Source organism: Pomacea canaliculata, linkage group LG1 (genome assembly GCF_003073045.1).
Source record: "Pomacea canaliculata isolate SZHN2017 linkage group LG1, ASM307304v1, whole genome shotgun sequence".
NCBI classification, from domain to species: domain Eukaryota; kingdom Metazoa; phylum Mollusca; class Gastropoda; order Architaenioglossa; family Ampullariidae; genus Pomacea; species Pomacea canaliculata.
The window spans coordinates 40989732-41015908 of NC_037590.1; the positions used below are offsets into that span (position 1 = coordinate 40989732).

The 26177-nt window shown below is 37.5% G+C and overlaps 1 protein-coding gene and 1 long non-coding RNA gene across 2 annotated transcripts; one reads left to right on the forward strand and one right to left on the reverse strand.

Moving 5' to 3' along the window:
- The first annotated feature begins 5 nt into the window (after window positions 1-5).
- Window positions 6-20035, forward strand: LOC112573809 (putative pyridoxal-dependent decarboxylase domain-containing protein 2). The gene is made up of 23 exons (XM_025254418.1): window positions 6-349; window positions 1600-1677; window positions 2056-2130; window positions 2387-2473; window positions 2912-3070; window positions 3595-3784; window positions 5392-5460; window positions 5898-5976; window positions 7513-7594; window positions 7733-7853; window positions 8567-8722; window positions 8915-8965; window positions 9279-9356; window positions 9591-9654; window positions 10228-10316; window positions 11208-11313; window positions 11760-11818; window positions 12061-12173; window positions 12873-12994; window positions 13538-13656; window positions 15015-15107; window positions 15825-16201; window positions 17033-20035. The coding sequence occupies exons 1-23, from the start codon at window positions 132-134 to the stop codon at window positions 17094-17096; spliced, it is 2649 nt and encodes an 882-aa protein (XP_025110203.1). The 5' UTR covers window positions 6-131; the 3' UTR covers window positions 17097-20035.
- Window positions 18871-22147, reverse strand: LOC112573834. Its single transcript, XR_003101282.1, has 2 exons — window positions 21927-22147; window positions 18871-21448 (listed from the first exon to the last, which is right to left on the reverse strand). It is a non-coding gene; the product is annotated as an uncharacterized LOC112573834 (long non-coding RNA).
- Window positions 22148-26177: the final 4030 nt, after the last annotated feature.

The window sequence follows — 26177 nt, forward strand, 5'->3', positions numbered from 1 at the left end:
CTATATAAAATATATAACCATTTTATGTACGCTTTATATCATTTTTGGCAATTATGAGATGGCTTAGGTTAATAGCTTTGTGTTAGCTTTAAAATGATTTAAAGTTTACGTTTGCGACAATAGTGACAGTAATGCCAGCGTGTACAGACGCGAAAAAAAAAAAAAGAAAATGGCAGAGGCGTCGCCAAGAGAAGCTGTTTCTCCTACCGTGGAGACCGATGTTCCTGATAAAAAGAGTCTTGATATGCAAAGAGGAATTTCGGAAGAGAAGAATAGCCTCCCCGTTAAAGCACAATTCGGCGATGTTCAAGGGCCTGCCTCTAATGATTACGATGGTAGTTTTTTACCTGTGAGTATCAAACCGGACGTAACTTCCTACAAAGCAGGTACCGCAGTACAATGTGCATATATATATATACCGTCTGTAATTGTACGTGCATGTGTGTTTGTGCGAACGCGCTTTGTGTGCGTTTTGTTTGTTTGTGTGTATGTGTGTGTGATAGAGAACAAATCATGAAGTGTTTCTGAATTCTGTATTGTAATTTTTTCTCTGTAACCGTTTTTGTCTGCATCTACAGCTTCGTAATGATGATAATAATAGTTGTTTTAAAAACATACCTAACCTTCACAACAAAGCTTTAAGTGCAACTCGGAAATTTTGTAGCTTCTATGGTTTCCTAAGCGAAATGTTAACACAGAATATGTTTCCTGAATTAGTTGTGACGATCATGTGAGACAAGGTATTTTGTGAGGACAGTAACTATTTTTTTCTTTGCTACCTTTGTTTTCACACACCCGCAAAGAAGTCAGGTGGCGGTTTATGTAATTCCCAAGAAAAATAACTTCCACAATTATTCAGACTGCAGATGAAAATACAATAAGATTGCATATTATGGGCTGCAGAGAGCTCTTTGCATTTCTCCTAAGGTTGGGGAGGGGGCTGTCATTTTGTCTGACTCATGCTGTGGGGCAATGTGGTCTTGGGGTGAAATGACTGGTGATCCTCCTTAGTCTCGAATACTTCCTTTACAATTTGCATTGGCAAATGCAGACATCCATGTAGTTCAACTGCTTTGACACACCTGCATTGAATGAGCTATTCTATAGCTTGGTTGCATCATACATCAATTACAATTACAATTCTTTATTTACGAGGGGTAAAATAAGCAACTGAGCGCTTTTTTCCATTTAGCCCTCACCCTTTACATGGAACGAAATTAACTAAATAAATGAATCAATTAAGCATTATAGAAAAAAATTTAATAAACATAAAGAAGGGTGGATATTTACAAGGTGATGGTTAAGAATATATATTTACAAGGTCACCTGAAGTTGAAGGAATCTCTAGAGGCCTCATCTTGTAAGTGTTTAAATAGATGGGGTCGAAAGCAGTTCAGGGAGTGCAATTGCTTGAGATGGAGAGGGAGGCTGTTCCAAAGCACACTTCCTGAGAATTTCAGACTTGATTTGAAGAGGTCCACTGAATGAGTAAAGAATAGAAAAAAGTAGCTCTGTTAATTGAATAATTTCTATATGAATGATTTTTTGAACATCTGAAGATAATGACCAGCATATTCAGATCATTCTTTCTTATTTCAGAGGATGTTTAAACCCATTGCTGTCAGATGTAGAGGAGAGGGTGTTGAAGACAACTGCAATTCTGGATAGTATTAATAAGTAAAGATTTTTTATCTGTTTGCTGTACTCAATGTTTTCATTTTTACTGTAAAAAGAAAGTTGATAGGTTGTGTATTCTGAAACATCAAAGCATACATAACTTTGAGCACCAGCTCGTGAATGCATGTGGCTTTTATGCCAGGATATAATTTGTTTTAAATAAATTTTATCCTGTGGTACATAGTTTCTTGCACAGTATATCATAAGCAGAGTGGAATAAATCAACATTAGGATGTAGGGAAATCTTTTATTTGACAACATTTTCACAACCTTTTATGTATGGAAGAATCAGAATTCTTAGATGATTCTATTGTTGCATATTGAACACATGTATGCCATAGCCCAGCACAGAAATTTATTTCTTGTTGATGTAAACAGGCAAATGGAAGAAGAAAGAAAGGAAAGAATGCGAAGACGGCTCACTGCTCATATTCCAGAGGCATTGTTAGGAGGGTAAGACAAAAGCATTACTTTTTGAGATGCAAGGCAAATTCTTTCATTCTATTTTAAATGTTTTAAATCAACTATAGATGCTGCTGTTTCATGAACCTGAGTGTCAGCTAGATGTTCGAATGAATTCATGCATGGAGAGTCAAAATCAGAATAGAACCCTTATCCTTGATTGAATCTGGTTCCCATTTTAATTTTGCACTATGTTTGGCAAAGAACCTGTAGACAGCAGAAATATAAGCTTCAGTGTTTATTCTAGTGGAGAGGCAAGAGAGTCTGTGATGATGAAACTGGAGCAGCTTATTTTCTTTGAAGAAATTGAGGGCACCGATGAAATCTGCTTGCAGTAAGTTTCCTTTTTTTTTTTTTTTTATAATTTACTTCCTTTAATTTCCTATCTTTGTACATTACAGGAGGTAGATGATATGTCCATAAAACCGTTTTACTTACCTGCAACTTAAATCTGCTCTCAAAATTATAATTTAAATAAATCTGATTCATTTTCTTTTTTCCATTGTTTTAGTTTTTTTGTTTTTGTATTCTTGCATACCATTTGCCATGTGGCATCTTTCCTAATAGCCAAGTGATCATAGGGTTGGAAAACTCTAAGTGGTTTCTAGTTATTATCATGTGGAAGGTGGAGCCTAATTGTCCTCTTCTACTGCATTTCACTAGCCCTGATATATTTGGTAATCAGTTACTCTTAAGTAGAATTTTCTAGTTGTTGGTCAGAATCAATACCTTCTCTAAAGCTAAGTGCATTAATTGCATTCTTGACTGCTAGGGAGCATGTGCGCCTCCAAGAACTGGATGACATTGGACACACATCAGTCATTGCCAGCAGCCTCAAATCCTATCTTAGCACTCTAGAGGAACCAGAATTGAAACGTGTGACCAACAAGATATCATCTGACAGCCAGCTCTGGCTGTCTAGGCTGTTCAGGTAAGTGACCCAAATGGGAAATGAACATAGTACATTTTTTTTTTTAGACTTTTCCTACAGTGACAACTTTTGCTTTTGCTACTTTTATTTTGCATGCATACATATATGTTGTCAAAAGCATGTATTTGTGTGTGTTTATGCATATTTCTTTGTAATCTTTGATTACTTTATAAACTGAAAAGTCCTGTGCCAATTTAAAAAAACACATTAAAAAATGAGAAAATGTGAATTTATATTTGGCCTGATACCTGTTATTAAGTGGGGAGGTCCTGTGACAATTTGCAGGTTGTATTTAAAAAGTATAGACCCAAGCATCCAGAAGCTCATGAACACAGAACATAATTATACTTAACCACATCAAACAGGAATTTGGCAATGCAGGAAATGCTTATTTGTTTTGTGAGGTTACATGGTATTTTTGTACAATATCAGTTACTAATTAATTGTTGTAGATAAGCCCCTTTAGATTTTTAAAAGTAAGAAATTGAGATCATTTGACTAGTTGGCTTGCATGCTATTCGCAGGTTTGGTGACTCTTGTGTGCTATATCATGATGATGAACGAGAAGGATTGGTGCGGGTGTGTCGACTTGCTCTTTGTCATCGGTACCCAAAGTATGTCACAGATGGTTTTGATGCTCTTTACTCCCGCCCACCTGTTATTTACCTCAGTGCAGCAGCTCGCCCAGGACTTGGCTACTACCTTTGTCTCCAGGTGAGAGGGTTGAGCTTGTGCATAAATGGTAATTATTTTTGGCTGGTGGTGTCTTGCAATAGCTCTTCAGGAGACATAAAAATCTCCAACAATTAAAATCTAGGGTTAAATTGACCATGTACCAACAGCCAGAGAACACTTGAGTAAATAAGAAGGCCTCATATACAAGCTGTTGGAGAGCATTAAGTAAGACAGTTGACCCTGAGTGACTTAAGAGAAGTCAAGCAAGAACAGTGGCATTCGATGAAGCTGCCAGGGTGGTGCTCTGCGACCAGAGGACAGGTGTGAACCTTGTCAAGAGCAGATCGAACCTGAAGATATTTGTCACCTCAGTTGGCCAGTCTCAGCAGGGTTGCGGGTGGCCAGTCATCCACGACTGCACATGTTTTTCCCCCTTACTCCCATCAAGAATGGGACATGCTGGTCACAGATTAGCTGGGGCATGATCTTCCTGTCTGTTCCCTCTGCCTAGCTGGTGATTGGTTGAAGGAAGTTTGTCATGTGTTTGATCAATGGCATCTCTTAGTATAGAAGCATGACTTTTTCAGTTAGAACCAACAGCAATGTGCTCGACACTTCTTCGCACTGCATCATTTTTGAAGCCAACACTTCATCAGTTGTTCACTGAGGTATTCAGAGTTGCATTACAAGCAATGCATCAGAGATAAATTAGTGTTGTGTGTGTATGCAAGAGTGGATGGTTGCTATAACAGGTGACAACAGCACTATAGCATTTGGAAGCATGGATAGAACTGAGATCCCATGTATGTAACTATTTTGCATAATCTGTATGTTTTTAATAGATAATTTTTTTTGTTGTACTCTTATTCAAATGTCATTAAATCTTTTGTTCAGGAAAGAGGGCTTATGAGCCGAGTGTTATTACAGGTGTTCCTCGGGTTACGTCAGCCCCGAGCTACGATGTTTTGTGGTTGCGACACATTTCCCATTTACTGTATAAAGCCTTGTTTCGACTTACTTAGTTTTGTGTCGTAACCATCGTAACGTGGACTTCGTGGTTTTTTTATTACTGTTTATTATTCTTGTTTCATTTCATTATTAAACATATTTTATATTTGTCTTTTGATAATTACTGTGTTAGGATAGGTGTTAGGATAGGATTTACGTACAGTATGTATGTATGCTCCGACTTACAGCGAAAATTGGTTTACGACGCGACGTAGGAACGGAACAGCATCGTAAGTCGAGACCACCTGTATTTTATCTGACTGACATGTGAACATTGTAGCGTTTCCCCTGCAGTATTATATTAACGTGAGTGGTCCAGTTTCCCAGTTCTTGTGCTTGAAAATGCAGTAACATTGTAACAGATGGAAAGGAATGCTCATTGATGTAGTCATCGATAGTACAACTCTACACTGACAGTCTTATCTTTTAACTAATTGAATGCCATCAGACCATGACTGAAAAAGTTATCTGTAAACTCTCGCAAAATAAGTTTTTAAGAATTACCGGTTTTAGATCATGTTGACTTCTTTTCAGCCTGTTCCTTTTCTCATTACAAAAGTAACTGAAGAATGTGTCAACACATTTTCAAAATCTATGTCAACAGACTGATTCACAGTGTGTTTTCTTTTTTCTGCCAGCTGGGCCTTCCGTTGTCCTGCATTTGTACGGTCCCCTGTAACACAATGTTTGGAGCCAGCAGTAAAATGGTAAAAAGCCTTTTATCATCAGATTTTGTACTAAACTGCATTTGTGATGTTCCTTGTATATTTAAAAGGCAGTTGTCCTTTTCTCACACTGATTTAAGAAATGAAGCATAAAGACAATTTTTATTCATAGCATCAAAAGAAAAAAATCACATTGAGACCAGTTGTTTTAGACAATTTGTTTTAGTGAAAGCATATGACTTGTGTATATATATTAATTTTAATAACTTTTGGCACCTTTTCTTCCATTTATTTGTGCTATTGTTGACATTTTCACACAAATTTATTTCAGCCTAGCACGTCCACAGAGGTAGGCAAACATTCTGTAGGAATCTTGATTGTATCACTAAGGTATCAATGAGAAGCAGACCTCATAAAATCTGAGTGCAAGTTATTTATTTGCTAGTTTATCTTAATGTAATAAAACTTTCCTTGAGTAGGATGTGGCTGTTCTGGAGAAGCTGATACAAGATGACATCGCTGCAGCAAAAACTCCTGTATTGTTGCTGGCATTTGCAGGTGTGCACCTGATAGGTTGTCTGTTTGATTTTTCTTTTTAAGCATCTTTGATTTATACTGTCTGAAACTGTATAACTCAGACATTTACTTGTTAAATTTAAGATCTACAGAATTCTGTAGTCTAATTCAGACTTCCTAATGGAACATTAAAATGTAATACAGTAAAACCTCCTCATTAAGAAATTTTGTATTGAGACACCCTTTTAATTACAACCCAAAAAATTTAAACAGACATATTTTGATTTTTTAAACATCATCTGTGTTACAACTACCTCCCCAAAGTAACTTATGACTGAAAATTTGTGTACTATTGTGACTTTTCTTTCATAAATCGCATGTTTAAAAAATTTGTATATTTTACACACCCACCATCTTACTTTTTAATAAAGACTGCTGTTTACAATATATTTTAATCATGGTTTTTTTAAGCCTTTACCTTCATTTATTATTTATTAGAGGTTTTATATTAAATGTATATGCAGATGTTTGGTTAACATCAAACAGGTGATGCTGTCAGGGCATTTATTTAGCCTGGGCATGGGTCAATTGGACTCTCAGTGATGGGATGATGTGGTCTTGCGTGAAACAATATGATCATGGCATGGTTGATTCGAGTCAGGCAGGAGATGAATAGCGGAGCCAATATGGTCTTTGGTCAAAATGACTGGCCCCTGTTCATTGTTTTCACTTTGTTTACTAATAGATATCAGTTGATTGTGCTTCATTAACGACCTTTTGGAGAATTCCTATGTTTATAAAAATAAAATAAGCACAGCTACCACTCTCTGACTTGCACCTCAGTTTTTGGTCAGAAATAAATAAGAGGCACTTGGACTCATAGGATTATCTTGTATTGTGTTTTCTAAGCATTATTTTGTTTAGCTTAGCATTATTTTATTGGGGGCTGATCAACTTGTGACATGTTTGTAACTATTCATGTGTGAACCAAAGACAAATTTCTGTTCTGTCCTGTGCCTTATATAGACAATAAAGATTGATCGATTCTGCTCTGTTGCAACTTTTAGCAGCAACCAAGTTTTAAAAAATATTAAAAAGTGCATTTTAAAAGAGCATACTTGTCTACCACTTGTATTAATTGATTGATCTTTCCTGGAGAATTAGTTCCCCTATAAATCTTCAATCAAGCACAACAGTGATGGAGCAAATAATACAAAGAAAAGCACTGTGGTATGATTTTAAGAGCTTTATTTTCAGTATTGAAGTAAACTTGAATTTATAGGTTTTTGAAGTCATGGATCCTGGAAGCAGAAGTTTGATTTCCCTTTTGTGACTCCTCTCAGTTATGACATGATTTTGATGGATTTTGTCAAGTCTTAATAGGGAGGTTTTACTATTTCTAAGTTGTAGAAAATTCAGATTATTAAGTCGTCAAGTATTTCAGTGTGAATCTGATCCAAAGTTGTTTACAGAGAGATGAGATTTAAATGGCCACTTAGCTTATGATAAAAGAGGATAATATTCCTATTTCTTGACATTTGAAAACTGTTAAACCACTTGGATACCATGCTGTTGCAGGCACCACGTTAGGGCATGTAGACAACCTGCAACGCCTGCAAGAGATATGCAAAGCCAACCAGATATGGCTTCATGTAGAAGGGTAGGAGTTATGTATTGTCTACAGCATACCATTAAATCAGTAAATTAACATAGGGTCCATAATGGACAGATACTTTTTCATTACATTCTCTAAATTTTATGTTTGGAAAAAGTAATAATATGAAATGTTTCTGTGCAGGACCCACCTAGCAACCCTGACCCTGCTTTCTGTGCCAACATCTGTGTCATCTGCCCAGTCTGGAGACAGTCTTACTGTCACCTTAGGCACCTGGCTAGGTGTACCTGGGCTGCCCAATGTTGTATCCTAAGAACTTGGGGCAGGTGTTACCAGAATATTAGTTATTGAATAATTATCAAGAAACAGTTCTGGCTGAAAAATTATATGGGAAATGAAAGATAACTAGCAGACCAGAAAGAAATGTTTGTCAACAATTTTATTTTTTTGTGAATTTTAATTCTTCATGTGTACATCATATTTAATATCAGATATAAGAACTTAAAGATAAAAATGAGTGGTAAATGTAGTCCTGTAACCTTTTGGCCACTGGGAAGTGGGGTATTAGAGACTGCACTTGCCTGGTGGCCAGCCTTTTTTTTTTTTTTCTCCTGTGGTGGGGGGGAATGGTATTGGTGAGGGTGGTCCCTGCCTCCTCTTTCTGTGTTCCTTCCCCAACCTTCTACAGGTTTAGGTACATTTAAGCAGCTGGGTCAAATGGGGCAAGTAGGCTGCATTAGACATAGGCATTAAACCAGATAGTGTTCACACCTTAAGCCTTGGATCCTCTAACCATTCAGCTGTATACATCACCTAACTCAAGGATGAGTGGAAGCAATAAGGTCAACAGGTTTGTTAAACAAACCTCCAAATCTTCCAGATGTGTCAGTATTTTTTTTAGACATTAAATGTGTTGTATGGATTAAGAAGATTTTAATCTTACAACTGAGCTGTTTTGATGTTTCTAACAAAATTTTTGAGTACATGTTTGTACTTTACTTCCTTAACAAATTTTAGACAATTTTCAAAGAATCAGATGCCACTCTAGTTCATGCAGCTGGTCTGAACACATTTAATACAAAGCTCAAGTTAATGTCCCTACCCATTTGGATGGTGCTTTTGAACATTGGTCATGAGGGCATTGTCAAGCGCATCACATTCTCCTGTGATTTGGTCAGTACTCTATGTATGTGTTTGAGTGTGTGTGTTTGTGCATTCATGAGAGAGAATGTCTGCGTTCTTGTGTGCATGTGAACGCATATGTGTGCATGTGTTTGCATGGGCTTATCAGTCGTCTGTGTAGTATTATGCTGTATACATAGATCCTAAATGGCATTTGCTTCTGGACTTGTGTTTTTATGTCAGGCCAAGCAGCTGTATGACCATCTTGACCAGATCACAACTGTCAAGCAGATTGTAGGTTTGCTTGTGCATTTTTCTCCCATTTTCTGTTTTTCTAAAAAAAATTTTCATCTTATTTTTTTCTTTTGTTTCTGCCATTTTTTTCATGTATCTTCTTACAATCAACTTTTTTTTTTGAGGGGGGGGGCGGTTAGTGACTTAAGTGCAAGCATAAAAGGAATGTTTAGATAAATGTTTTATTTGTTTTTACTAGTTGTTAAATATGACCATTTGTACAAGAAGTGGATTGCTCTCAGAGATTTTTGCACATATTTTCATGATTTGTACTTTGGACTTTTGCACCTTATATTTGAAATGTTGATGTTAGAGTCGAGACACGAAGACATCATCTCAGAGGGATTACAGGACCATAAGTGACTTGATAAGCAAAGCAATCAGTGCTTTGGTAAGTACAAAAAAATATAGTTTGTTTTCGCAATCTCACATCTTTCTTTCTCCCAAGGAAAAAAAGCATAACATCCAATTTTGTGCCATTTTATTGTCTGCATTTCTTAATTCAGTAAAGTCAGGACTAAATTCAGCCATAAAGACAAAAGTAAACCTTTGGTGATTTTGACTACTCAGAGATGTGTTTGTTAAAGGCAATAGTAAACATTTGTTAACTTTTTTTTTTTTACAGCTTGTGTTTGAAATTGCAAATCCCACTGTGGTGTTCCGCTATATGGAAGACGTATCAGCACCTGGTATGATCTTTTGCAGTTATTTTTTATGGCTCTTTTTAACAATAGATTTTGATATGATGTTATAACCTATATCCTTAAAATCAGGAAGAATGGCTTGTTTTGGTGTTTTTGATTGGCTTTTGAAAATCCAAAGGTGCTCTTTCTTTTGGTTTGTTTTTTGTTGAATTGTTTGTGGATATTTTCTTTATTTAATGAGAACCTAAAGTATTATGAAAGTAATGGTGATGGATGATAACTGCAAAATCTTACAGCAATATAAATAATAATAAAATGAAATTATTAAGTTATTTGATATAGGCGTATTGATGCAGCTGAGCTGGTGTGAACTGTACAGGAAGAGTTAAGAAGTTGAGTACTTAAAGTCACATGTAAGCTCAAGAGGCTATACCTTCTATTTATCAACTTAAAACAGCTAAAACTAAGACTGTTGATAGTGCTACAGCACACAGATGGATGATTGTTTGCTCTTTTTCCATTTCATATTACAATTGGATGTGTGCCTACTTTACATTCTCATTTTCTCAGCACTTGCAAGGTGCATGTCTGTACAGTTTTGAAATGTGTACACTGCAGGTGCTATTGTTGCCCCTTATGCAATGAACAGTGAGTCAGAGAATGACCAAAGTAGTGATGTCATCTACTTTGATGCTCTCAATGTTTGGGTAAGATATCTTTCTTCTGATTTCTGTTCTGCAGCAATGTCTTTGTGTGGACGATGAGTTGCTTAGTAGTATCCCAAAGAGGAGAGTGAAGGGATACAATTAGAGATGTTAGATGCTGTACCGTGAATACAAAAACTTTCATTGATTAGCCAAACTGAGCTCTGATTTTAAACATTATTTCTGATTTTATCTCAGTTTAATGACATTTTACATTTTATTTGTTATTAATCAACCATTTTTAGAAAAAGAATGCAAATGATAATTGCAAAAATATCTCTATTGCTTCTGCAGGTTGTGAGGTTATGATTTTATCAATTTAAAGAACTCTCTACAGAACAAGCTGTAAATACATTCAGCAAGTGTGTGACATTTGTTCATGGATGGAATTAAGATTTGTTTAGTAGAGTCTTGCTTTATGCTGTGAAATAGCAAAATTGAAGATAGTATTAAATTTAAAAAGAACCCCGATATTTTTTTTTTTTTTTTTTGGTATCCATATTATATTTAGCTTGAAAATGTGAAGATAAGAGCCAGGACATGCACTCAGATTCTACACCTCAAAGTCATCCTCATCTGACCAGAGACTGGACTTAAAATAATATTGTGGAGTCTGTTGTCTATAATCAGATCATGCATATAAAGTAAAATTGTTTATTTTGGGTCTTTGCATCATAGGAGGATGAAAGTGCTTGAAACAGTGTCAGTGTTTTGAACTTTATTTCTTAGTTGTCAGTTGCTGGTCTATCTGCATCTGAGAATCATCTTACACAGTGGTCCATCCTAGTGATAAAAGCACAGTGGTCACAGCACATCAACAATTCATACCTAAGCACTGCACCAGTCACAGACTTTGTAGCTGTTATTCTAACAGGACAGGACCTTGTATTGCAGCTTGCTGAGGCCTTGCAGGCAAGTGATCCCAAGGTTCCAATTGAAACAATTGAGGTCGAGAAAGAGGGAATCTGTATCCGATACTGTCCTTTAGAGAATTCGTATGGTATGTAACATCTTGCTTTGATCCTTTCTCCTTTCTTTTTCCTCTCTCATATCTACTGTATTTCACAGCTACACATGTATATGTTTATATATACCAGGTGGTCCATTTTTTTCCTGTATACATATGTGTACAATGAAGAAAAAGAGGAATGAAGAGAATTTGGAGAAGGGGGTAAAACAGGGGGATGAGAACGAAGGAAAAGAAAAACAGTTCTTGGTTATGAACCCAACTAAGTTCATGTAATACAAGATTCTTTTTGTTAAATTTCATTTTAAATGCTTGAGTGTTGTTATTTATTTCCTATTCTTATAAAGAATGAGAAATAATAAGAAAAAATGTGTGTGTGTGCACAGTGTATCCTTATAGAGGTCATAGCTGACCAAACATTTCTCCACCACTCATAGTATTCATAACAGCTTTGTTATCCTATTGTTTTTATTTTTCAGCCAAGGGCACAACAAAGGAGGATATGGAACACTTTATTGAATCTCTTCTGTCTAATATTGTAAGTCTGAATGGCCTGTAAGGCTGAGAGATATTGTGCAAGCCAGATTGTGTGCTGAGTTGAATCTTGGACAGTAATGTGCTAAAGAAAATGTTGGTGTTATGAAGTGTTTGCATTCTGTAGTTTAACTGTGAGAAGATTGACTGAAGCAGGTATTTAGTTCTTAAGGAGGGATTCTGTTTCATTTTAGTAATAAACTACATTAATTAGACAACTAATGTGATTTTTTTTTTTGCACTCAGTCTGTTCTGAATGCATCCACACTACAAAGAAAACGTTTTCAAATGGTTGTTGAAGCACAACCCAACCTGAAAATTGTACATTTACAAAACTGGGCAGGCTTGGGTGCTGTTCGGTAAGTCTAAACAAATGTTTCTGCACTTTGTTAAATTCCATTCTAAACATATTTTGTGGAAGCTTGGAATTTATGAATGATTGATACATGTTGTGTCTGATCTTAACATAAAACTCTTAAGGTAAGGATTTATTTAAATTAAATAGGTTTTCTCTTACTAGGTAATATCAAAGTTTGCAAAAAATGTAGAATGCTATGTTTATATGATTAGCTTTTGTTGGGTTTTTTTTTAAAATACTTTTTATGAAAAGCATCACCTTTTATTAACATAACTTTATTTTAAAATTATGGAAATTAGTCATAAACAAATGTCAAAGAACCAAGTTACATGTGAGGATAAATATATTGTTTGACCAGAGCTTGCAGTGTCATTGTAATTGGGCTTGCAATGTGTTGCTTTGAGAGAGCTGGCAATGAGTATCATTATTTTTAAACGAAGGCTTTTCAAGCTGCTTATGAAAATATTTGTTCTCATAAAAGGCTTTCTTTTCAGACCATGTAATGTCAGCTATAAGATTATTATATATGCAAGGGATTGAAGGGTGACTATGGGATCTCCTTAAAAATGTTTGTCAGCATGGTTTTAAAGAAGTTTGTTTTATCTATAAAAATATTGTTGAGCTTGTGTGTTACTGCTATGACTTATCCCTTGTGTACCAGAAGTCCATCTTTTGTTTCACATCCCTGACTTGTCCTCAGTTATATACCGGACCTGTATCTGAGCCATGAAGACCTTGATGAAAAGGACTTTGAGGGCATAAACAGTATCAATGCTGAGCTGGTTCATCAACTCAAGGCCAAGGACACTGCCTTCTCTATAGGTTTATAATTTTTGTTTCTTTGTTTACATTTCTTTAGACTGAGGTTTGTGCTTAGACATGTTTTATTTCTGCATTGAATATTGTTATTTTAATTTTCTGCTTTCTGCAGGGTTTTTTTTTTTTTCAAGAGAGAAATTTTTTTTGTTGTAGTAAATTGATGTCTTTATTAAAAAGTTGTCTTGCTTAAGGTCATCATGTAAGTATTTTCTTTAAATTCTGACATTCTTGACACACTTTGTGCTAAGAATGGTCTGTTCTGTGTACCACCATTTTTTTTTTATTGCTGTTGTCTAATTGTCCTGCTGATAAAAATATATTTAATATTCCAAACTTGGGGTAATGAGCCAAAGGCAGAGCTTATGCTTGGATAGTAAGTCTGTTGCTTGTGTCACTGGTGCTGCTGAGTAGCACTCATGCTTTGCTACACTTCTCAACCTCAGATGTGTTGATGCATGTGTGGAGGAATAGGAATGGTGAGGGGCATACATGCATCCATGTTTGTGTTTGTACATGCTTGAGCACATTTGTATATTTACCTTTCAGGACACACAGACTCTGGAGAGGTGTGCGTCAAGTTCGGGTTGATCACTCAGGAAACTGATGTAGAGGAGCTCATTGACATGGTGCAGAGAACAGGCCGTGAAGTGGAAGAGTCAAGCAAGGTATTTCTTTCCTAGTTTTGTCCACAGTATCAAGTCCTCAAGCAACAAAATATGCTCTGATATGTGATTATACATGGGACTTGATGAAGTACTAGGTGCAAGCTTAAAAGTAATCGTTACTTAATTTGTTATCTGTGCAAGCTTTTTTTGCAGGCCTTGCTGGCAGAGACATCACAATTTACTAACACATTTTCATAGCACATAATTGAGAAGCATAAAAATTTTGGAAGCTCGGTGTCAGCCTCATGATCAGTCATTGATCACTCATTACAATAACTTATCATGGTCCCAACACATCTCAGCCACAAGCAAAAGCATCTCCAAAAAAGGTTATCAGCTGTCAAGAATTAAACATTTCCTAGACACACAGAAAACTCTTCTATATTACCCACATTCAGACAAACATGGATGCATCCACCCTCTGACACTCCACTAGTGGAGCTTCCGTGAAACCTCTAGCAAGGGTTCAGAGGTGAGCAGTCAATGCTGTTTTGCTAAAACCGAAAATAGACCCAAATGACTTCACTTCTCTGGGCGTCCTTCCTCTAAAAGACAGACTTAAATTTGATAAATGCATTCTCATGCACAAAATACTGACAGGTAAACTATCGCCAAGACTCTCTTTACTATTTTCCTCCAATAACTCTAGAACCAATTAATTTTCCCAAATGACTGGGATGGTTCTAGAGGGCCGGACTAATATCTCAGTTTTACCCAATACTGTATATATAGTATATACACTGAGGCCAGCGTTCAGAGACAGAAGGCTTTTGCCCAGGCTAATCAAGTTTGAAATAGTTTGAAATAGGGAGTGTGCTATGGTACAGCCTCCCACTCCATCTTAAGCAGTTAAACTCCCTGAACTGCTTTCGACACCATTTACCAAAATACTTTCAAGACAATTAGGTGAGGCCTCTAGAGATACCTCTGAACTCCAGGAAACCTTGTAAATATGTTGGGTTTGTTTTGTTTTTTTTTTTCTTAACCACCACTTTTGTACATATCCCCATTCCACTCTTCTATGATACCTTACCTTATGTTTACTACAAATTATTCTCATAGTACTTAATCAATTCATTTACTTAGTTAATTTTTTTGCCCATAAAGGGAAGAAAGCATTTTCTTGCTTATTTTACCTCTCGTTAATAAAGAATTGTCATTGTCATTGAATTAGCATTCTTTCATTGGATTCTTGCAAGTCGCTGGTAGGAAAGATGACTGTGTATATATATATATTTGTGTGTCAATAAAATACCATGCTGGTGATTAGACCTGACAGTGTGTATGTGTGAGTAAAATACCATACTGGTGATGAGACATGACCGTGCTTCTGCAGTTTGTCCTCTGTTTCTTGTCAGTTCCTCGAGTCTATGTCAGAACTGATCCTTAAGGGCATTGAAGAGGCCAAGAAACAGCTGGTGAAGGAATCTGAACAAAAACTGATGAGTGAGGTTGGTCCTCCAAACATATGATGAAAATTTACATTTCTCTCTTAATGTTCAAGGGGATAGATTCCCTACCCCCTCCTGCCTTTATAGATGACTGACCTAAAAACTTCATGGATCTAAATGCATTTTACATGTTTCAAAACCTACACCTTTATTATTTCAACTGATGCAAACATGATTCACATTACTTCAGAAAGAGCTTTTCTTAAGCATAAAGAAATTCTGCAAGCACAAAGGACTGGGTTTTTTTTTTCATTTTCTGGTAGTAAATTTAATGTAAAACAGCATAAGTGAGTCCATCATTGAAAGGGAGGGAATTGTCTAAGCAAAAGTAGGTTGCGAGACACCAAATTTTAAAAAAAATTGTGTTACACTTCAGTCAATATTTTATGTATGGATCAAATTTAAAACTTGCATTAATGTCGTATTTTTCTTTACGCAATTGAGTAATTCATAGTTTAACTGGAAACCAGTGCACAATCAGGCAACAAAAATTGCTCTGTTCTCTCTCAATATTTATATGAGTGGAGCCCCTCAGGGACACTGTGATGTCAGAGAAAAGGTGGCCGTCGTGAGATCCTCAAACACACACCCCCACGCACTCCCACACAAAACACTCACCATCCACTCATGTTTTCCATTTTTACAAAATAAAAAAAAAATAGTATATTTATGACAATTGTCTTTTGTGTCTTTATAGTTCTCAGATTTCACTTTCAGGGTGTGCTGCGCCAAGTGCCTCTAGTCAGCTCCCTTGTTAACTGGTTCTCACCAGTAAAAGATGGGACAAAGGGTCGCAGCTTCAGCTTAACCTCTGGCAAAATTGTCAGCACAGAGGACACCTACAGATACCACGTACAGATCCAAGAGGAAGCGAACAAATCTCCAACCACACACTCCAGTATTACCTCCAGCATCAAGGGTGGGGGCGAGCCAGAGGAGCAGCAAGAAGCCTGCACCACCGCTGGGCGGGTCAAGGCTCAGCTCATCAGCCAGGCCACACCTCCAGCCAGCCCTACATCTGATACTGTAGGTTTAGCTCACACAGTTGCCATGGAGCCTCCAGCAGTAGCAGCACAGCAGCTAAATCATGAGATGTAAGGCTGGATATATGTGGCTGGTCTTGGGGAATGTCTGCATTGCTTCTCAAGATGGATGGGAATGGAAGTGGTGTTGGAAAATTTGAGGTTTTTTTTTTTTTTTTTTTTTTGTTTTGTTTTTTTTGGCAGTGGAGTGGCAACGGGAGTGGTAGTTTAAATGTTGATGTCTTTGCCTGACAGTTGAGAAGTTGTGTATGCAGGTTGTCTGCATTCAAATTTCTAACAAGGATGTAGTGCAGGATGCGTGAGAACTTGTACAAGGTCAAGATGTCAGAGCAGGTGAGAATGTGGGCAGAGTGTTGGCAGACATTTGTATAAGAGACCTGTTACTTTAAAGACAGAGTTGCAGAGTTACGTAGAAGTGTGAACTTGACTTCTGTAAAACTAGGAGTAAGTATTGAGCCATTTCATGTTTCTAAATAGCCACTCCAAACAACACTAGAAAATAGGAAAACTAATGTAGCTGTGCTGTCTCCAGAGACTCACTGGTGTGGAGGGACATTTGCATTTAGTTTGTATGGAAAAGAGAAAGAATCGCTTCTGAATGTTGACACTTCACAGTATATAATTTGTACGTGGGGTAATGCATCCAAAATAAAGCACTTTGCAGTTAGAGAAGTCAGACCAGTAACCTGAACTGAATACGACTACCATTATTTGGAGAAGTCACCTTGCAGGTTAATTGAAACTAGATATGTTTGTAGTAGCCAGGATGTACGTAAGGTGTCATTTTTATATTTATGTATAATATTATTAGTTTATGTAGTTTCTATATTTGGTGGCTTTAACAGTTTGCTCCTCTTTGTGATTCATTTTGTTGCACTAAAGAAAACATATCTCAAACTCCTCCGCCACTACAGTCAAGTTAGAATGGAGTCTCCTTTTCTCCTGACCAGCTATGCCACTTGAAAATCATCTTGTAAGCATTGGGGTGGGGGGTGATTCAAGAGAAATTCCATCACCATAGCAAGCAACCTGAAAGCCTGAGGATACAAGGGATCAGATTTCAAATATCTGGAACTCATCTGTTGTGACTACACATCAACAAGGAAGATTATTGGAAGTAATTTGGTCAAAGAACCAAAGAGATTTTATGCTATTTAGTTTGGAGTGCAATATTTTCTGTATCTTGGTAGCAAGTTTGATCTACAGTTATTCATATGTGCTTGCTTGCTTCTTCGTGAAAATGTGAAATATCAGAATGGTAACAAAGGATTAGATTGAAGTTATAATTCTTCCAGCCAGCTGTATTATTATAAACCATATTGTCAGTGTTCTTGAGAACGTGATGTTAAATTAAAAAGTGGGAGATTCCCTGCCTGCTAAATTTCTTACATGCACATTCCTCACACAGTATTTAATTCTGTCAGGGTTTTGTCTGCTACATCATTTCTCCAGAAAGTAAAATTACTGATCAAGAACCTGAAGTTGTGAAAGTAAGAAATTGCAACAACCTTTAAGGTAGTTTGGGTACATAACTCTGATTTGAAAGTTACACTTTTGTCTGTTTATTTCATGTAAACAATAGACCTTTAGGAATTTTAATTATTTATCATTTCAGAGACACAAATTCCAGATTGAATTCCATTTGAAAACTGGTGAAATCTACTTTTTAACACTTTCTTTGAAATTTTTGTTCAGTTTTTCCAGTGCTGACACAAAAACAAAATCCCTGTCATTAATATTTGGCCTAGTTCTTGGCCTGAACTATGAAGCTTCATTCTGTAATTGAACACATATATTTTTGGTGCTGTAATACTGTGCAGACTTGAGACTGGTATAGTCTCTGCTAAGTATCATGTTTTGTTTTGATTTTTTGTTATACTACTTTTCTTAGTGCCTGTGAACACAGATTTTAACCTTGTTTTAATGCAATCCTCCTTGTCTGTTTTGTTTATAGGGGTATTCATCATAATTTTTTTGGTGATGTTTTTATGTAAGTTACAATATAGCAGGGTACACAAATATTTATTAAATTCATCTGTTAACACTGGGAACAAGATTGCTTGTGAATTCCTTATTTGTACCAAGCTGTGGTATATGTTAATTACAGGGGACTGGTATATGTTTCCAACTGTGGTAGGAGCTGGCATGTAGCTGTGCCAGTCTGCTGCAATGCGTGTGTAGCATTTCTGTTGTGTTCACCTTAAGTCTGTTAATACAGCAGCCAGTCAAGTTATCTATGTACTTATGGAGAGGTGCTGTAGACCGGTGGTTAGCACTGTTGAATTTGGAAAGCAGGTTACCAGTTGGAGGTTCATCCTGCCAACCAGGCAAATGAGTACTTGATTTATCAGGGAAAGTAACAAATTATCAGAGGTGAGAGTTGGCCTTTGACCTCACATGGCTTTCTCTTGCACGGTTAACACAGTTCTCTGACCCTGTGACCAAACTTTTTACCTTTTATCATGTACTTAAACAGTCTTTTCATAGAACACTAGCAAGGTTAGTCTTGTTATTTGATGCAGTTATTAACTTGCTGTTTTGACTTTATATTATTTTACAAAGCAAGTTTTTAAAAACAGTATTTTTTGCATGTAATAGCTGTGACTTTTTTGAGTGGTCAGAAGTGGCTAAAGTGCAAACGTGTATATTTTGAAGACAAGAAATAGATGAAATGTCTCAGTTAAAAGAAATCCAAAAATCCTAGGCAATCTAATTTTTTAAATTTATTTACTTATGTTGAGACCCCTACATCCATCATTGTTTTGAGTCCTTTTTTTTCATGAAAAGATGGATAGCAAAACTGAAAGCAAGATCATGGACCTGTAGAAGACTTCCCCCCATCAAAATTCACTCCATCTCTAACTTAGCAAATTTCTTCTCAAGATAAACTGCCACCCTGATTCCAAAGTGAGATTTTAATGTAATCAGGTGACCAGTATATCTGGGATATGCTATGCAGTTACCAGTAAATAAAACTTTCATCCACAAATTTTAACAGGGAAAGAGAACACTTGATACATGTACCTGCTTTGAGTAAGCTGAATGTTTGTGACAATCAAAATTGTGTATGTCTAACTTAAAGGAATAATGATAGTAACAGGGTTCTCATCTTCTCCTTTGTTTCATTGCCTCTGACAGGAGTAGCCTGGTCTGTCTATGTATCTGGCTTACGGACCAAAAGGCCAGTGTGTCACCAGACAATGTTAGCACTATTTATTTATCTGTATTATGCTCCTGCATATTTAAAATACTTTTAAATAAATTTTTTTCACAATGCATTTTCACTTAACCAGATCATCAACTTGTCAGTTATTCTTGAGACTTTATCTCTTAATATTACTAATGTTATTTATGACACATTATCTTCTATGATGAATAATATATTGTAGGCAGACTTATGGTTGCAGTTTTATACATGCCTACTGCCAGCAAAATATCAACATTGTGTTAGCAGATGTGCCCACTACACTGGCACAAAGCTGGACAGCTGAGTGTGTTCTGATGGAAGGCTCTCAAGTCCCTTGTAAAAACAGTGCTGCACGCTGAGGTGTGGGTTTTGCTGATTCTAGCTTTTGGGGGATCTTTTTATGATAAATGCTATGCTTTTATAATAAATATTGTCCATCTCAGCAGAAAATATGAATTACTTCTGGTGTTTGACCAAAAGCACAGTAGGTCTGGTCAAAAATGGAGAAGTCATGTTATGCATTTTTTAAATGCAATGAAAGGTTAATGTGTGTTGTGCTTGTAAATAAAAAGAATTTTTGTATCCTCCCAAAATGGAAGAATAACAGTTGTGTGTTTTGCTTTTGAAAACAAATCGTGTTTTGTACAGTTGGTTTAAATAGAATTCATAATATATACATATTTATATCTCAAAGAAAATGACAACCTGATACATATGCAACTGTGGTTGAAAAGTGTCTCATCATTCCTACTTATAAAAGCGGTGTATTAGCATGGGAAACATTTTGTACAATTTGCGTGATTCGTTGGCATGTTAGCGTTGTTCTGGTTTCATTGCTTCTTTAGGATTTTTTGTTTAACCCCAGCTCAAGACATTTCATACTCTTGTGGGATTGCCCTATTTTACGCCTTTCTTTGTTTGTTTTTCATCACTTGCCACTGGGATCCTAAATCACCACTGCTTCATTCAAACCTTTAAAGCCTGTACATTTAATTTGACTTTAGTGCTTGTTTTTAAACTTGAGTCAAAATTGTCTGGCATAAACTGGTAGTAATCAATTTGTTGCTGTTTTTTTTTTTTTCACAGTTGCCAATGATTTGTGATTTCTAAGAGCTGCTCAGAATTGTTTTGTTGTATGAAAAATTAAGTTCTCAAAAAGATTTTTTTATCATTGACCCTAATCATTAAATCCAAATGCCTTGAATAGTCAAGATTATTTGTATATTTATTTGCATGTATTCATGTTTACCCTTCCTCCACTAGACAGACCCTCCACCTCCCCTCACCCATTCCCTTGATTCATTCCCCTTCAATATACCATCCTCCCCAGTGGGAAATGTTTTTAGGTGGAATTGTTTTTATCCTACAACATCAACAGCAACATCAACACACTGTGCACATGTAGACAAGTGCGAATTATGCACACATATTCACTCTCTCTCCCTTTCAGCGTGCACTTGCATGGATAGCCTAATCTACTCACACATCAAACATCTGTGGACTTCAAATCAGGTAGACAGCTTTTGGACAATGATTACAACCTGGAAATAGCATGAAAGACAACCATGACTGCAAGACAGGGTTAATTTTGATTTTGTGAATGCAGTATACCCACATAAATCCATTGTCTGCCTTGTGTGGGCTGCTAGATTCTCTTATTTTATGTTTGGTTTTTGTTTTTACATACTTGCTCAAACATATAAGATTTTTCAGTGGGTTTTCAAAACATTTCATCTAATGGATATCACTGTCATCATAACACTGGGGTTTCATGATGTATTAAGGTATATGATTTATTTATCATTTGTTCAATGCAAGATGTGTTTGAAAACAATTTTTGTGGTTCTGAAGCATGCTTTAAATCCATTTTTTTGAACTTTCTTTTGAGCTGTTCTTTTCATGAGTGGGAGATTTAAAAATGAGGTCATACAGTGCTTGCAATGTTACTTCTTGTCATTTATTGAATGCGTGGGCAGATGAGTCTGTGCTATAGTATATGGCTGTTCACAACCTTGTTGGTCACGTGCTTGACTTAAAGTTTAAAGTGGCAGCTGGAGGTTTACTTGGGCCACAGACAGCACTCTTCCCTGCTCTGCCAACTTTGATGGTACCTGGGATCAGGAGAGGTAAAATTTGATGAAAGGAGAGAGTTAATCTTTACCTGCCAGTGCTGTACCCCAGACTTAAGCTCACTATTCCTGTGGCTGTTAGACTATGTGGTCTTTACAGTTTAACAGGTTGATTAAGGCGCTTTACACTGAGCCAAAAACTAAGACAAAGTACCTGGCTCTTAAATTAATGTAGAGATCGAGAGAGAGAGCAGTAAATCCCAAACAAGTTCTAAACCCAGGACACTCCATCCTTATGGTGCATTTTTTCTTCCCAGAAAACCCATAAACGCTCTGCTTTTCGTATCTTGTAGAGAACATCAGTATTTGAATTAAAGAAACAGACCAGCTGTTAGCTGATGTTCGATTTTTATTATCAAACTAGCAGAGACGCCGATGAAACCTAATGGGTGACACACCAAGACTGGATTATATATTTGACAGATCGCCCCAAGAAATCGTATGCACTAGAACATATTACTTCCTCTGCCTTCTTGTTTGAAGGTGTAAACCACGTTATTCTTTTCATCACCGGCGTCATTCACCATTCTTTGTCGACTTGCTCGCTCCCTCCCTCTGTAGTTTGTGGACCCCAGCGACGCCAAGAACTGTATATTGCCCGATCTCAAATCTTTCATCGGCGATATACTGGAGAACACTGGCCTTCATCATCGGCTCTCTTATTTTGCTGGGCAATCTCTTCGCGCCATTTCTGTCGGCTTTCTGCGAGCATCATGTGACCGGAAACTTGTATTACTGGACTGCTTGCAGACGAATTACTAAAAACTAGGCTGGTGTAGACAAAGCTTCCGGTTTAGCCCCGTTTCAGCTTAACTACTAGAACGAGGCTGGTGTACAAAAGCTTCCGGTTTAATCCCGTTCATTGCTTAGGCTCGCCGAGACTAACAGCAGAGCCCTTCGCAAGACACTAAGTGTTGGTCTCGGCAGGCAGATAGCAGTCCACCTATACACGTCCGTGATTTGAGGGAGGCCGGTGGTTAATGGTCTGCTTTCAGTTTGTGATCCCAGGCACACTTAGGGTCTGCTGGAGCTATCACAGCTTCTTTTGCTCTTATTATTTTAGCACAGCATTTCATTCTCTTTGTAGTATTTCTTCTATTTTCTTGCCTGTGATTGGACAAATCACAATCAAAGCTTCTCTTTTGAAGAATGAAATATGAATTTCAATGATGCTTAATGAACCTCCTGTTCCCCGTTATTCGGGCAGAGAGATGATATATCATTAGCATACACCGAAAATGAGAGGGGGGAATAATAACCATGCACATTGCTGAATATGGCATAGCAGTCCACTGATATTTTTACACTTGACAGCTGTCAGACTAGTAATTAGTGAGAGAGACTTCACTGATCACATTGCCGCCCTGATTACAGACGGTCGTCCAGACGGCCTGGACATTTTAGTTAATTCTTTGGTGTTGGTGTCGAGATCTCACTGTCAGCACATCTTTGAAAGACAGGAGGCGCCCGGCAGGGAGTTCCCGAGACCGCTCATTAGGGCTACAAGAGTGTGGAGGGAGTGAGTAGGATTCGCTAACCAACTTTCGCTTCCTTGTGTACGTGTCCTGTCGGTAAACAAAAACATTTCTTTATCGGACTGAAGCGTTTTTACTTCACACTTTACCCTGCACTACACAAGCGAGAAAATTCCGTAATTTGTATATTTAAAAGGACATGCGTGTGGCCTTTCGAGAAGAATTTAATGTCCTGGAGATTTCTAAACAGGAATGATTCTGAAGAGAAAGTGAGTGGTGCGGACTGCTGTCCTCTGAACAACCATGGCCAACAGTGTTGGCGACAACTTATGTAGTTTCACACGCGTGACATGGTCTCAGCATCATTCTCTCCCCTCCCTCAACCTCGTGGCACACCTCAGGGTTGTCTCTTGTCATTCTTTCCTCGACAGAAATAATTCAATGTTTGAGACGATATGTCAAACAAAAGAAACCGCCTGCCTACCCAAAAATAAAAATCACAGAAAACTTGTCCTCGGGTTCTGTGTCAGGTTCCAGTTTCGTAACTTTAATTAACTATTTCCTGTCCATTTCCGGAACTTGTCCTGAACTTCAGCCTCAGTTATATAGTTTGTTATTTGAAACCTCGCGTGTGTGTGCGTGCACGCGCGTGGGCATATCCTGACACCATTGCCCCTTTCTCCAGCTTCATGTGATCCGGTAAATCGACAGAAGCAGTGATCAAGAGATATTCTTGCTATCTGCACAAGCATTGTTAAGAAGTTAATTATGTCGAAGTAAGATAAAAATCTTCGTTTTTCTGCACAGCGGACTCCCTCCTGTGTGGTCTGGATTATTCCAGTCCAGATGAAGACAATTTCGAGTCAAACTGCAGGAAACTTTCGTCGACGACAAATGTAATGAAGTTGTTTCATTAAACTTGTCAGGAAACTGGCTTTATAGACTCGTAGTGCATTATAGGCTTCAAGAGATGACGAAAAGACTTTTCTTTGAAAGTACCGGAAGACACATCATCGGAAGAATTAACAGTCATGGCAGGGGTGATCTGTATCGATGGTTAACTTTATCGTTGGTTCATCAATACATGAGAGAGACTATTTTCAATGAGTTAATCTCAGCTAGGTAGATGTCTTTTCTTTGAATCCGTGCGTCCCGGGTGCTCCGAGCCGACGGCTCACCCCTGTGTCAGTACAACCGAGGGTGTGTCTAAACCTACCGAGGGTCGCGACCCCAGACGAACGACGTTGACAGAAGCGTCCTCCGTACAGGTAGAAGATTCCTTGCCGAGACAAAGGTGAGAAGATCTTTTCGGACAATTTTCTTATCGGTCATTCTGAAAGTGCCTCGCGCTCAGCTTATTTTCTCATGGTAACCTCTAACCTCGAATATTTAAGGATTTCTTCTTCTTCTTCTTCTTTTTTTTAAAAATTTTGGTCAACTTAATTTTCAACTTTTAAAAGCTCCCCGGACGGCATCCAAGTACGTTGCAGGACAGAGCAACTTGAGGACCTGTTTGTTCAGATGCCGAGCTGGTGCAAGAGAGATGTGAGGTAGGGGGAGTTGACACGCAGGACCACTCACCCTGGAGCTGTTGGTCAGGGTGTGCTGCTATTGCCCGGGTGTACTTGTCTCGAGTAGTAAAGTAATCGTGGGATAGCGAGTATTTATTATCATTTAGTTTGTTTTTATTTGTATTTTGTGCACCATTTGGCGGGTGGCGGGGGAAGAGACCCGAGACAAAATCTTGTTTCTTGTATCTTGAATGAAAAAGCACGCATTTCTGCCTGCGTGTGGTCATGACAGTATGAATATCGGATTGTTGTTATACTTGTGAAAAAACAAGGTGTGTGTATGTATAACTACATACCGATTTTGAAGTAAATATAGCCCGATCACTGACCCTCATCCAAGACAGTAAAACCTAGTCGCCAAAAAGAAAAGGATATAAAACAGCAGGCAACGATATCGACTCCAATTTTGAAATCCAGATTAATTTTTCCTCTTCAGACTTTTCTCATTTTTTAATTTGGTATTCCTTGCGGGAGGGCTTTACTCTCCCAGTAACAGCGGAAGTTTAATACCGACATAAACCCGATTCCTGAACTGAACATTCCTTTGACTGGGAATCTCGTGTCAGAAAAATAGCGACCTAGAGATCGACTGGGGGTTTGGTTCAAAAACCTGTTGATTAGAAGAAATTAGGTCAGTTGTTTAGAATTCGCTCTTAAATATAAATATTATTGCAACACAGGGTTACACACACAATTTAAATAAAAGGTTGGTCAACCACGATCCTTTGAAAAACTAAAAATTATATGACACTTTTCCAGACAAGGTGATACTTTGAATGCCAGAATCTTCTCTCGCTGGCTAAGCTGTGTTGAACTGAACTTTCAAATTGAAAAATGTCGGAGACTAGTTTCTGAAACAAAATGTAATACCTACCATCATTCCTCCTACGTTTTGTGTCCAGCATCCAGACTTTCTTTTCTTTCCGTGGTCCTTTTTACTTTTGGTGAGTTGCATTCACCATCTGCATAAAGCTCATCTCTAACACCGGAAGCGAATCGATCTTTCTCAGCTTTTCCTCTCGCATTACAGTCCGGGTGTCTCTTTACTCCAACATCTCGGTATCATTAAATCAAATCCCTCTTGACCCCCTAGACTCCCGAAGGAAGACTTTTTCCCTCCTGGGGAAGGATTCCGAAATCTTATAAAAACGCAGTCCTGGCAGGATTATGTGCTTTTGAATTTCCTGAACTTGTGACACCGGAAGCTGGGTTAAAAGAAGAACCATCATCCGTTGAACTCGCCAATAATTTCGACCGCGAGCGAAAAAAATCACAAATGCGCGAGGCCCTTGAAGATAAAAAAAAAACAAAAACAAAAACAAAAAAAAAAACTGTTGAGGTTTGGAGATTGTGTAGATTAATAACACAGAATGTCTTGTTTAGAATAGAAGTTTGAAACTGTATCAAAGTGTGGGTGGCGAGTAGTTTTAATGTCTCGACTCCATGGCAGAAACATCCTCTTGTGGATGGACAGAAGTTCTCAGCAGGCACGCAGGGTGAAATGCAAAAATTCTTCAGATAAACTAGTTTTCTAATCCGGAGCAAAATGTCCAACCCAAGCATAGTCTTCACCTTTCTGGTAGTCCTGCAAGGTTTGGTCAGGATCAGTAGGGATTTGCTTCACTCGATCAGTTTTTTTTCTCCTCTTTTCACAAAAATTTGCAA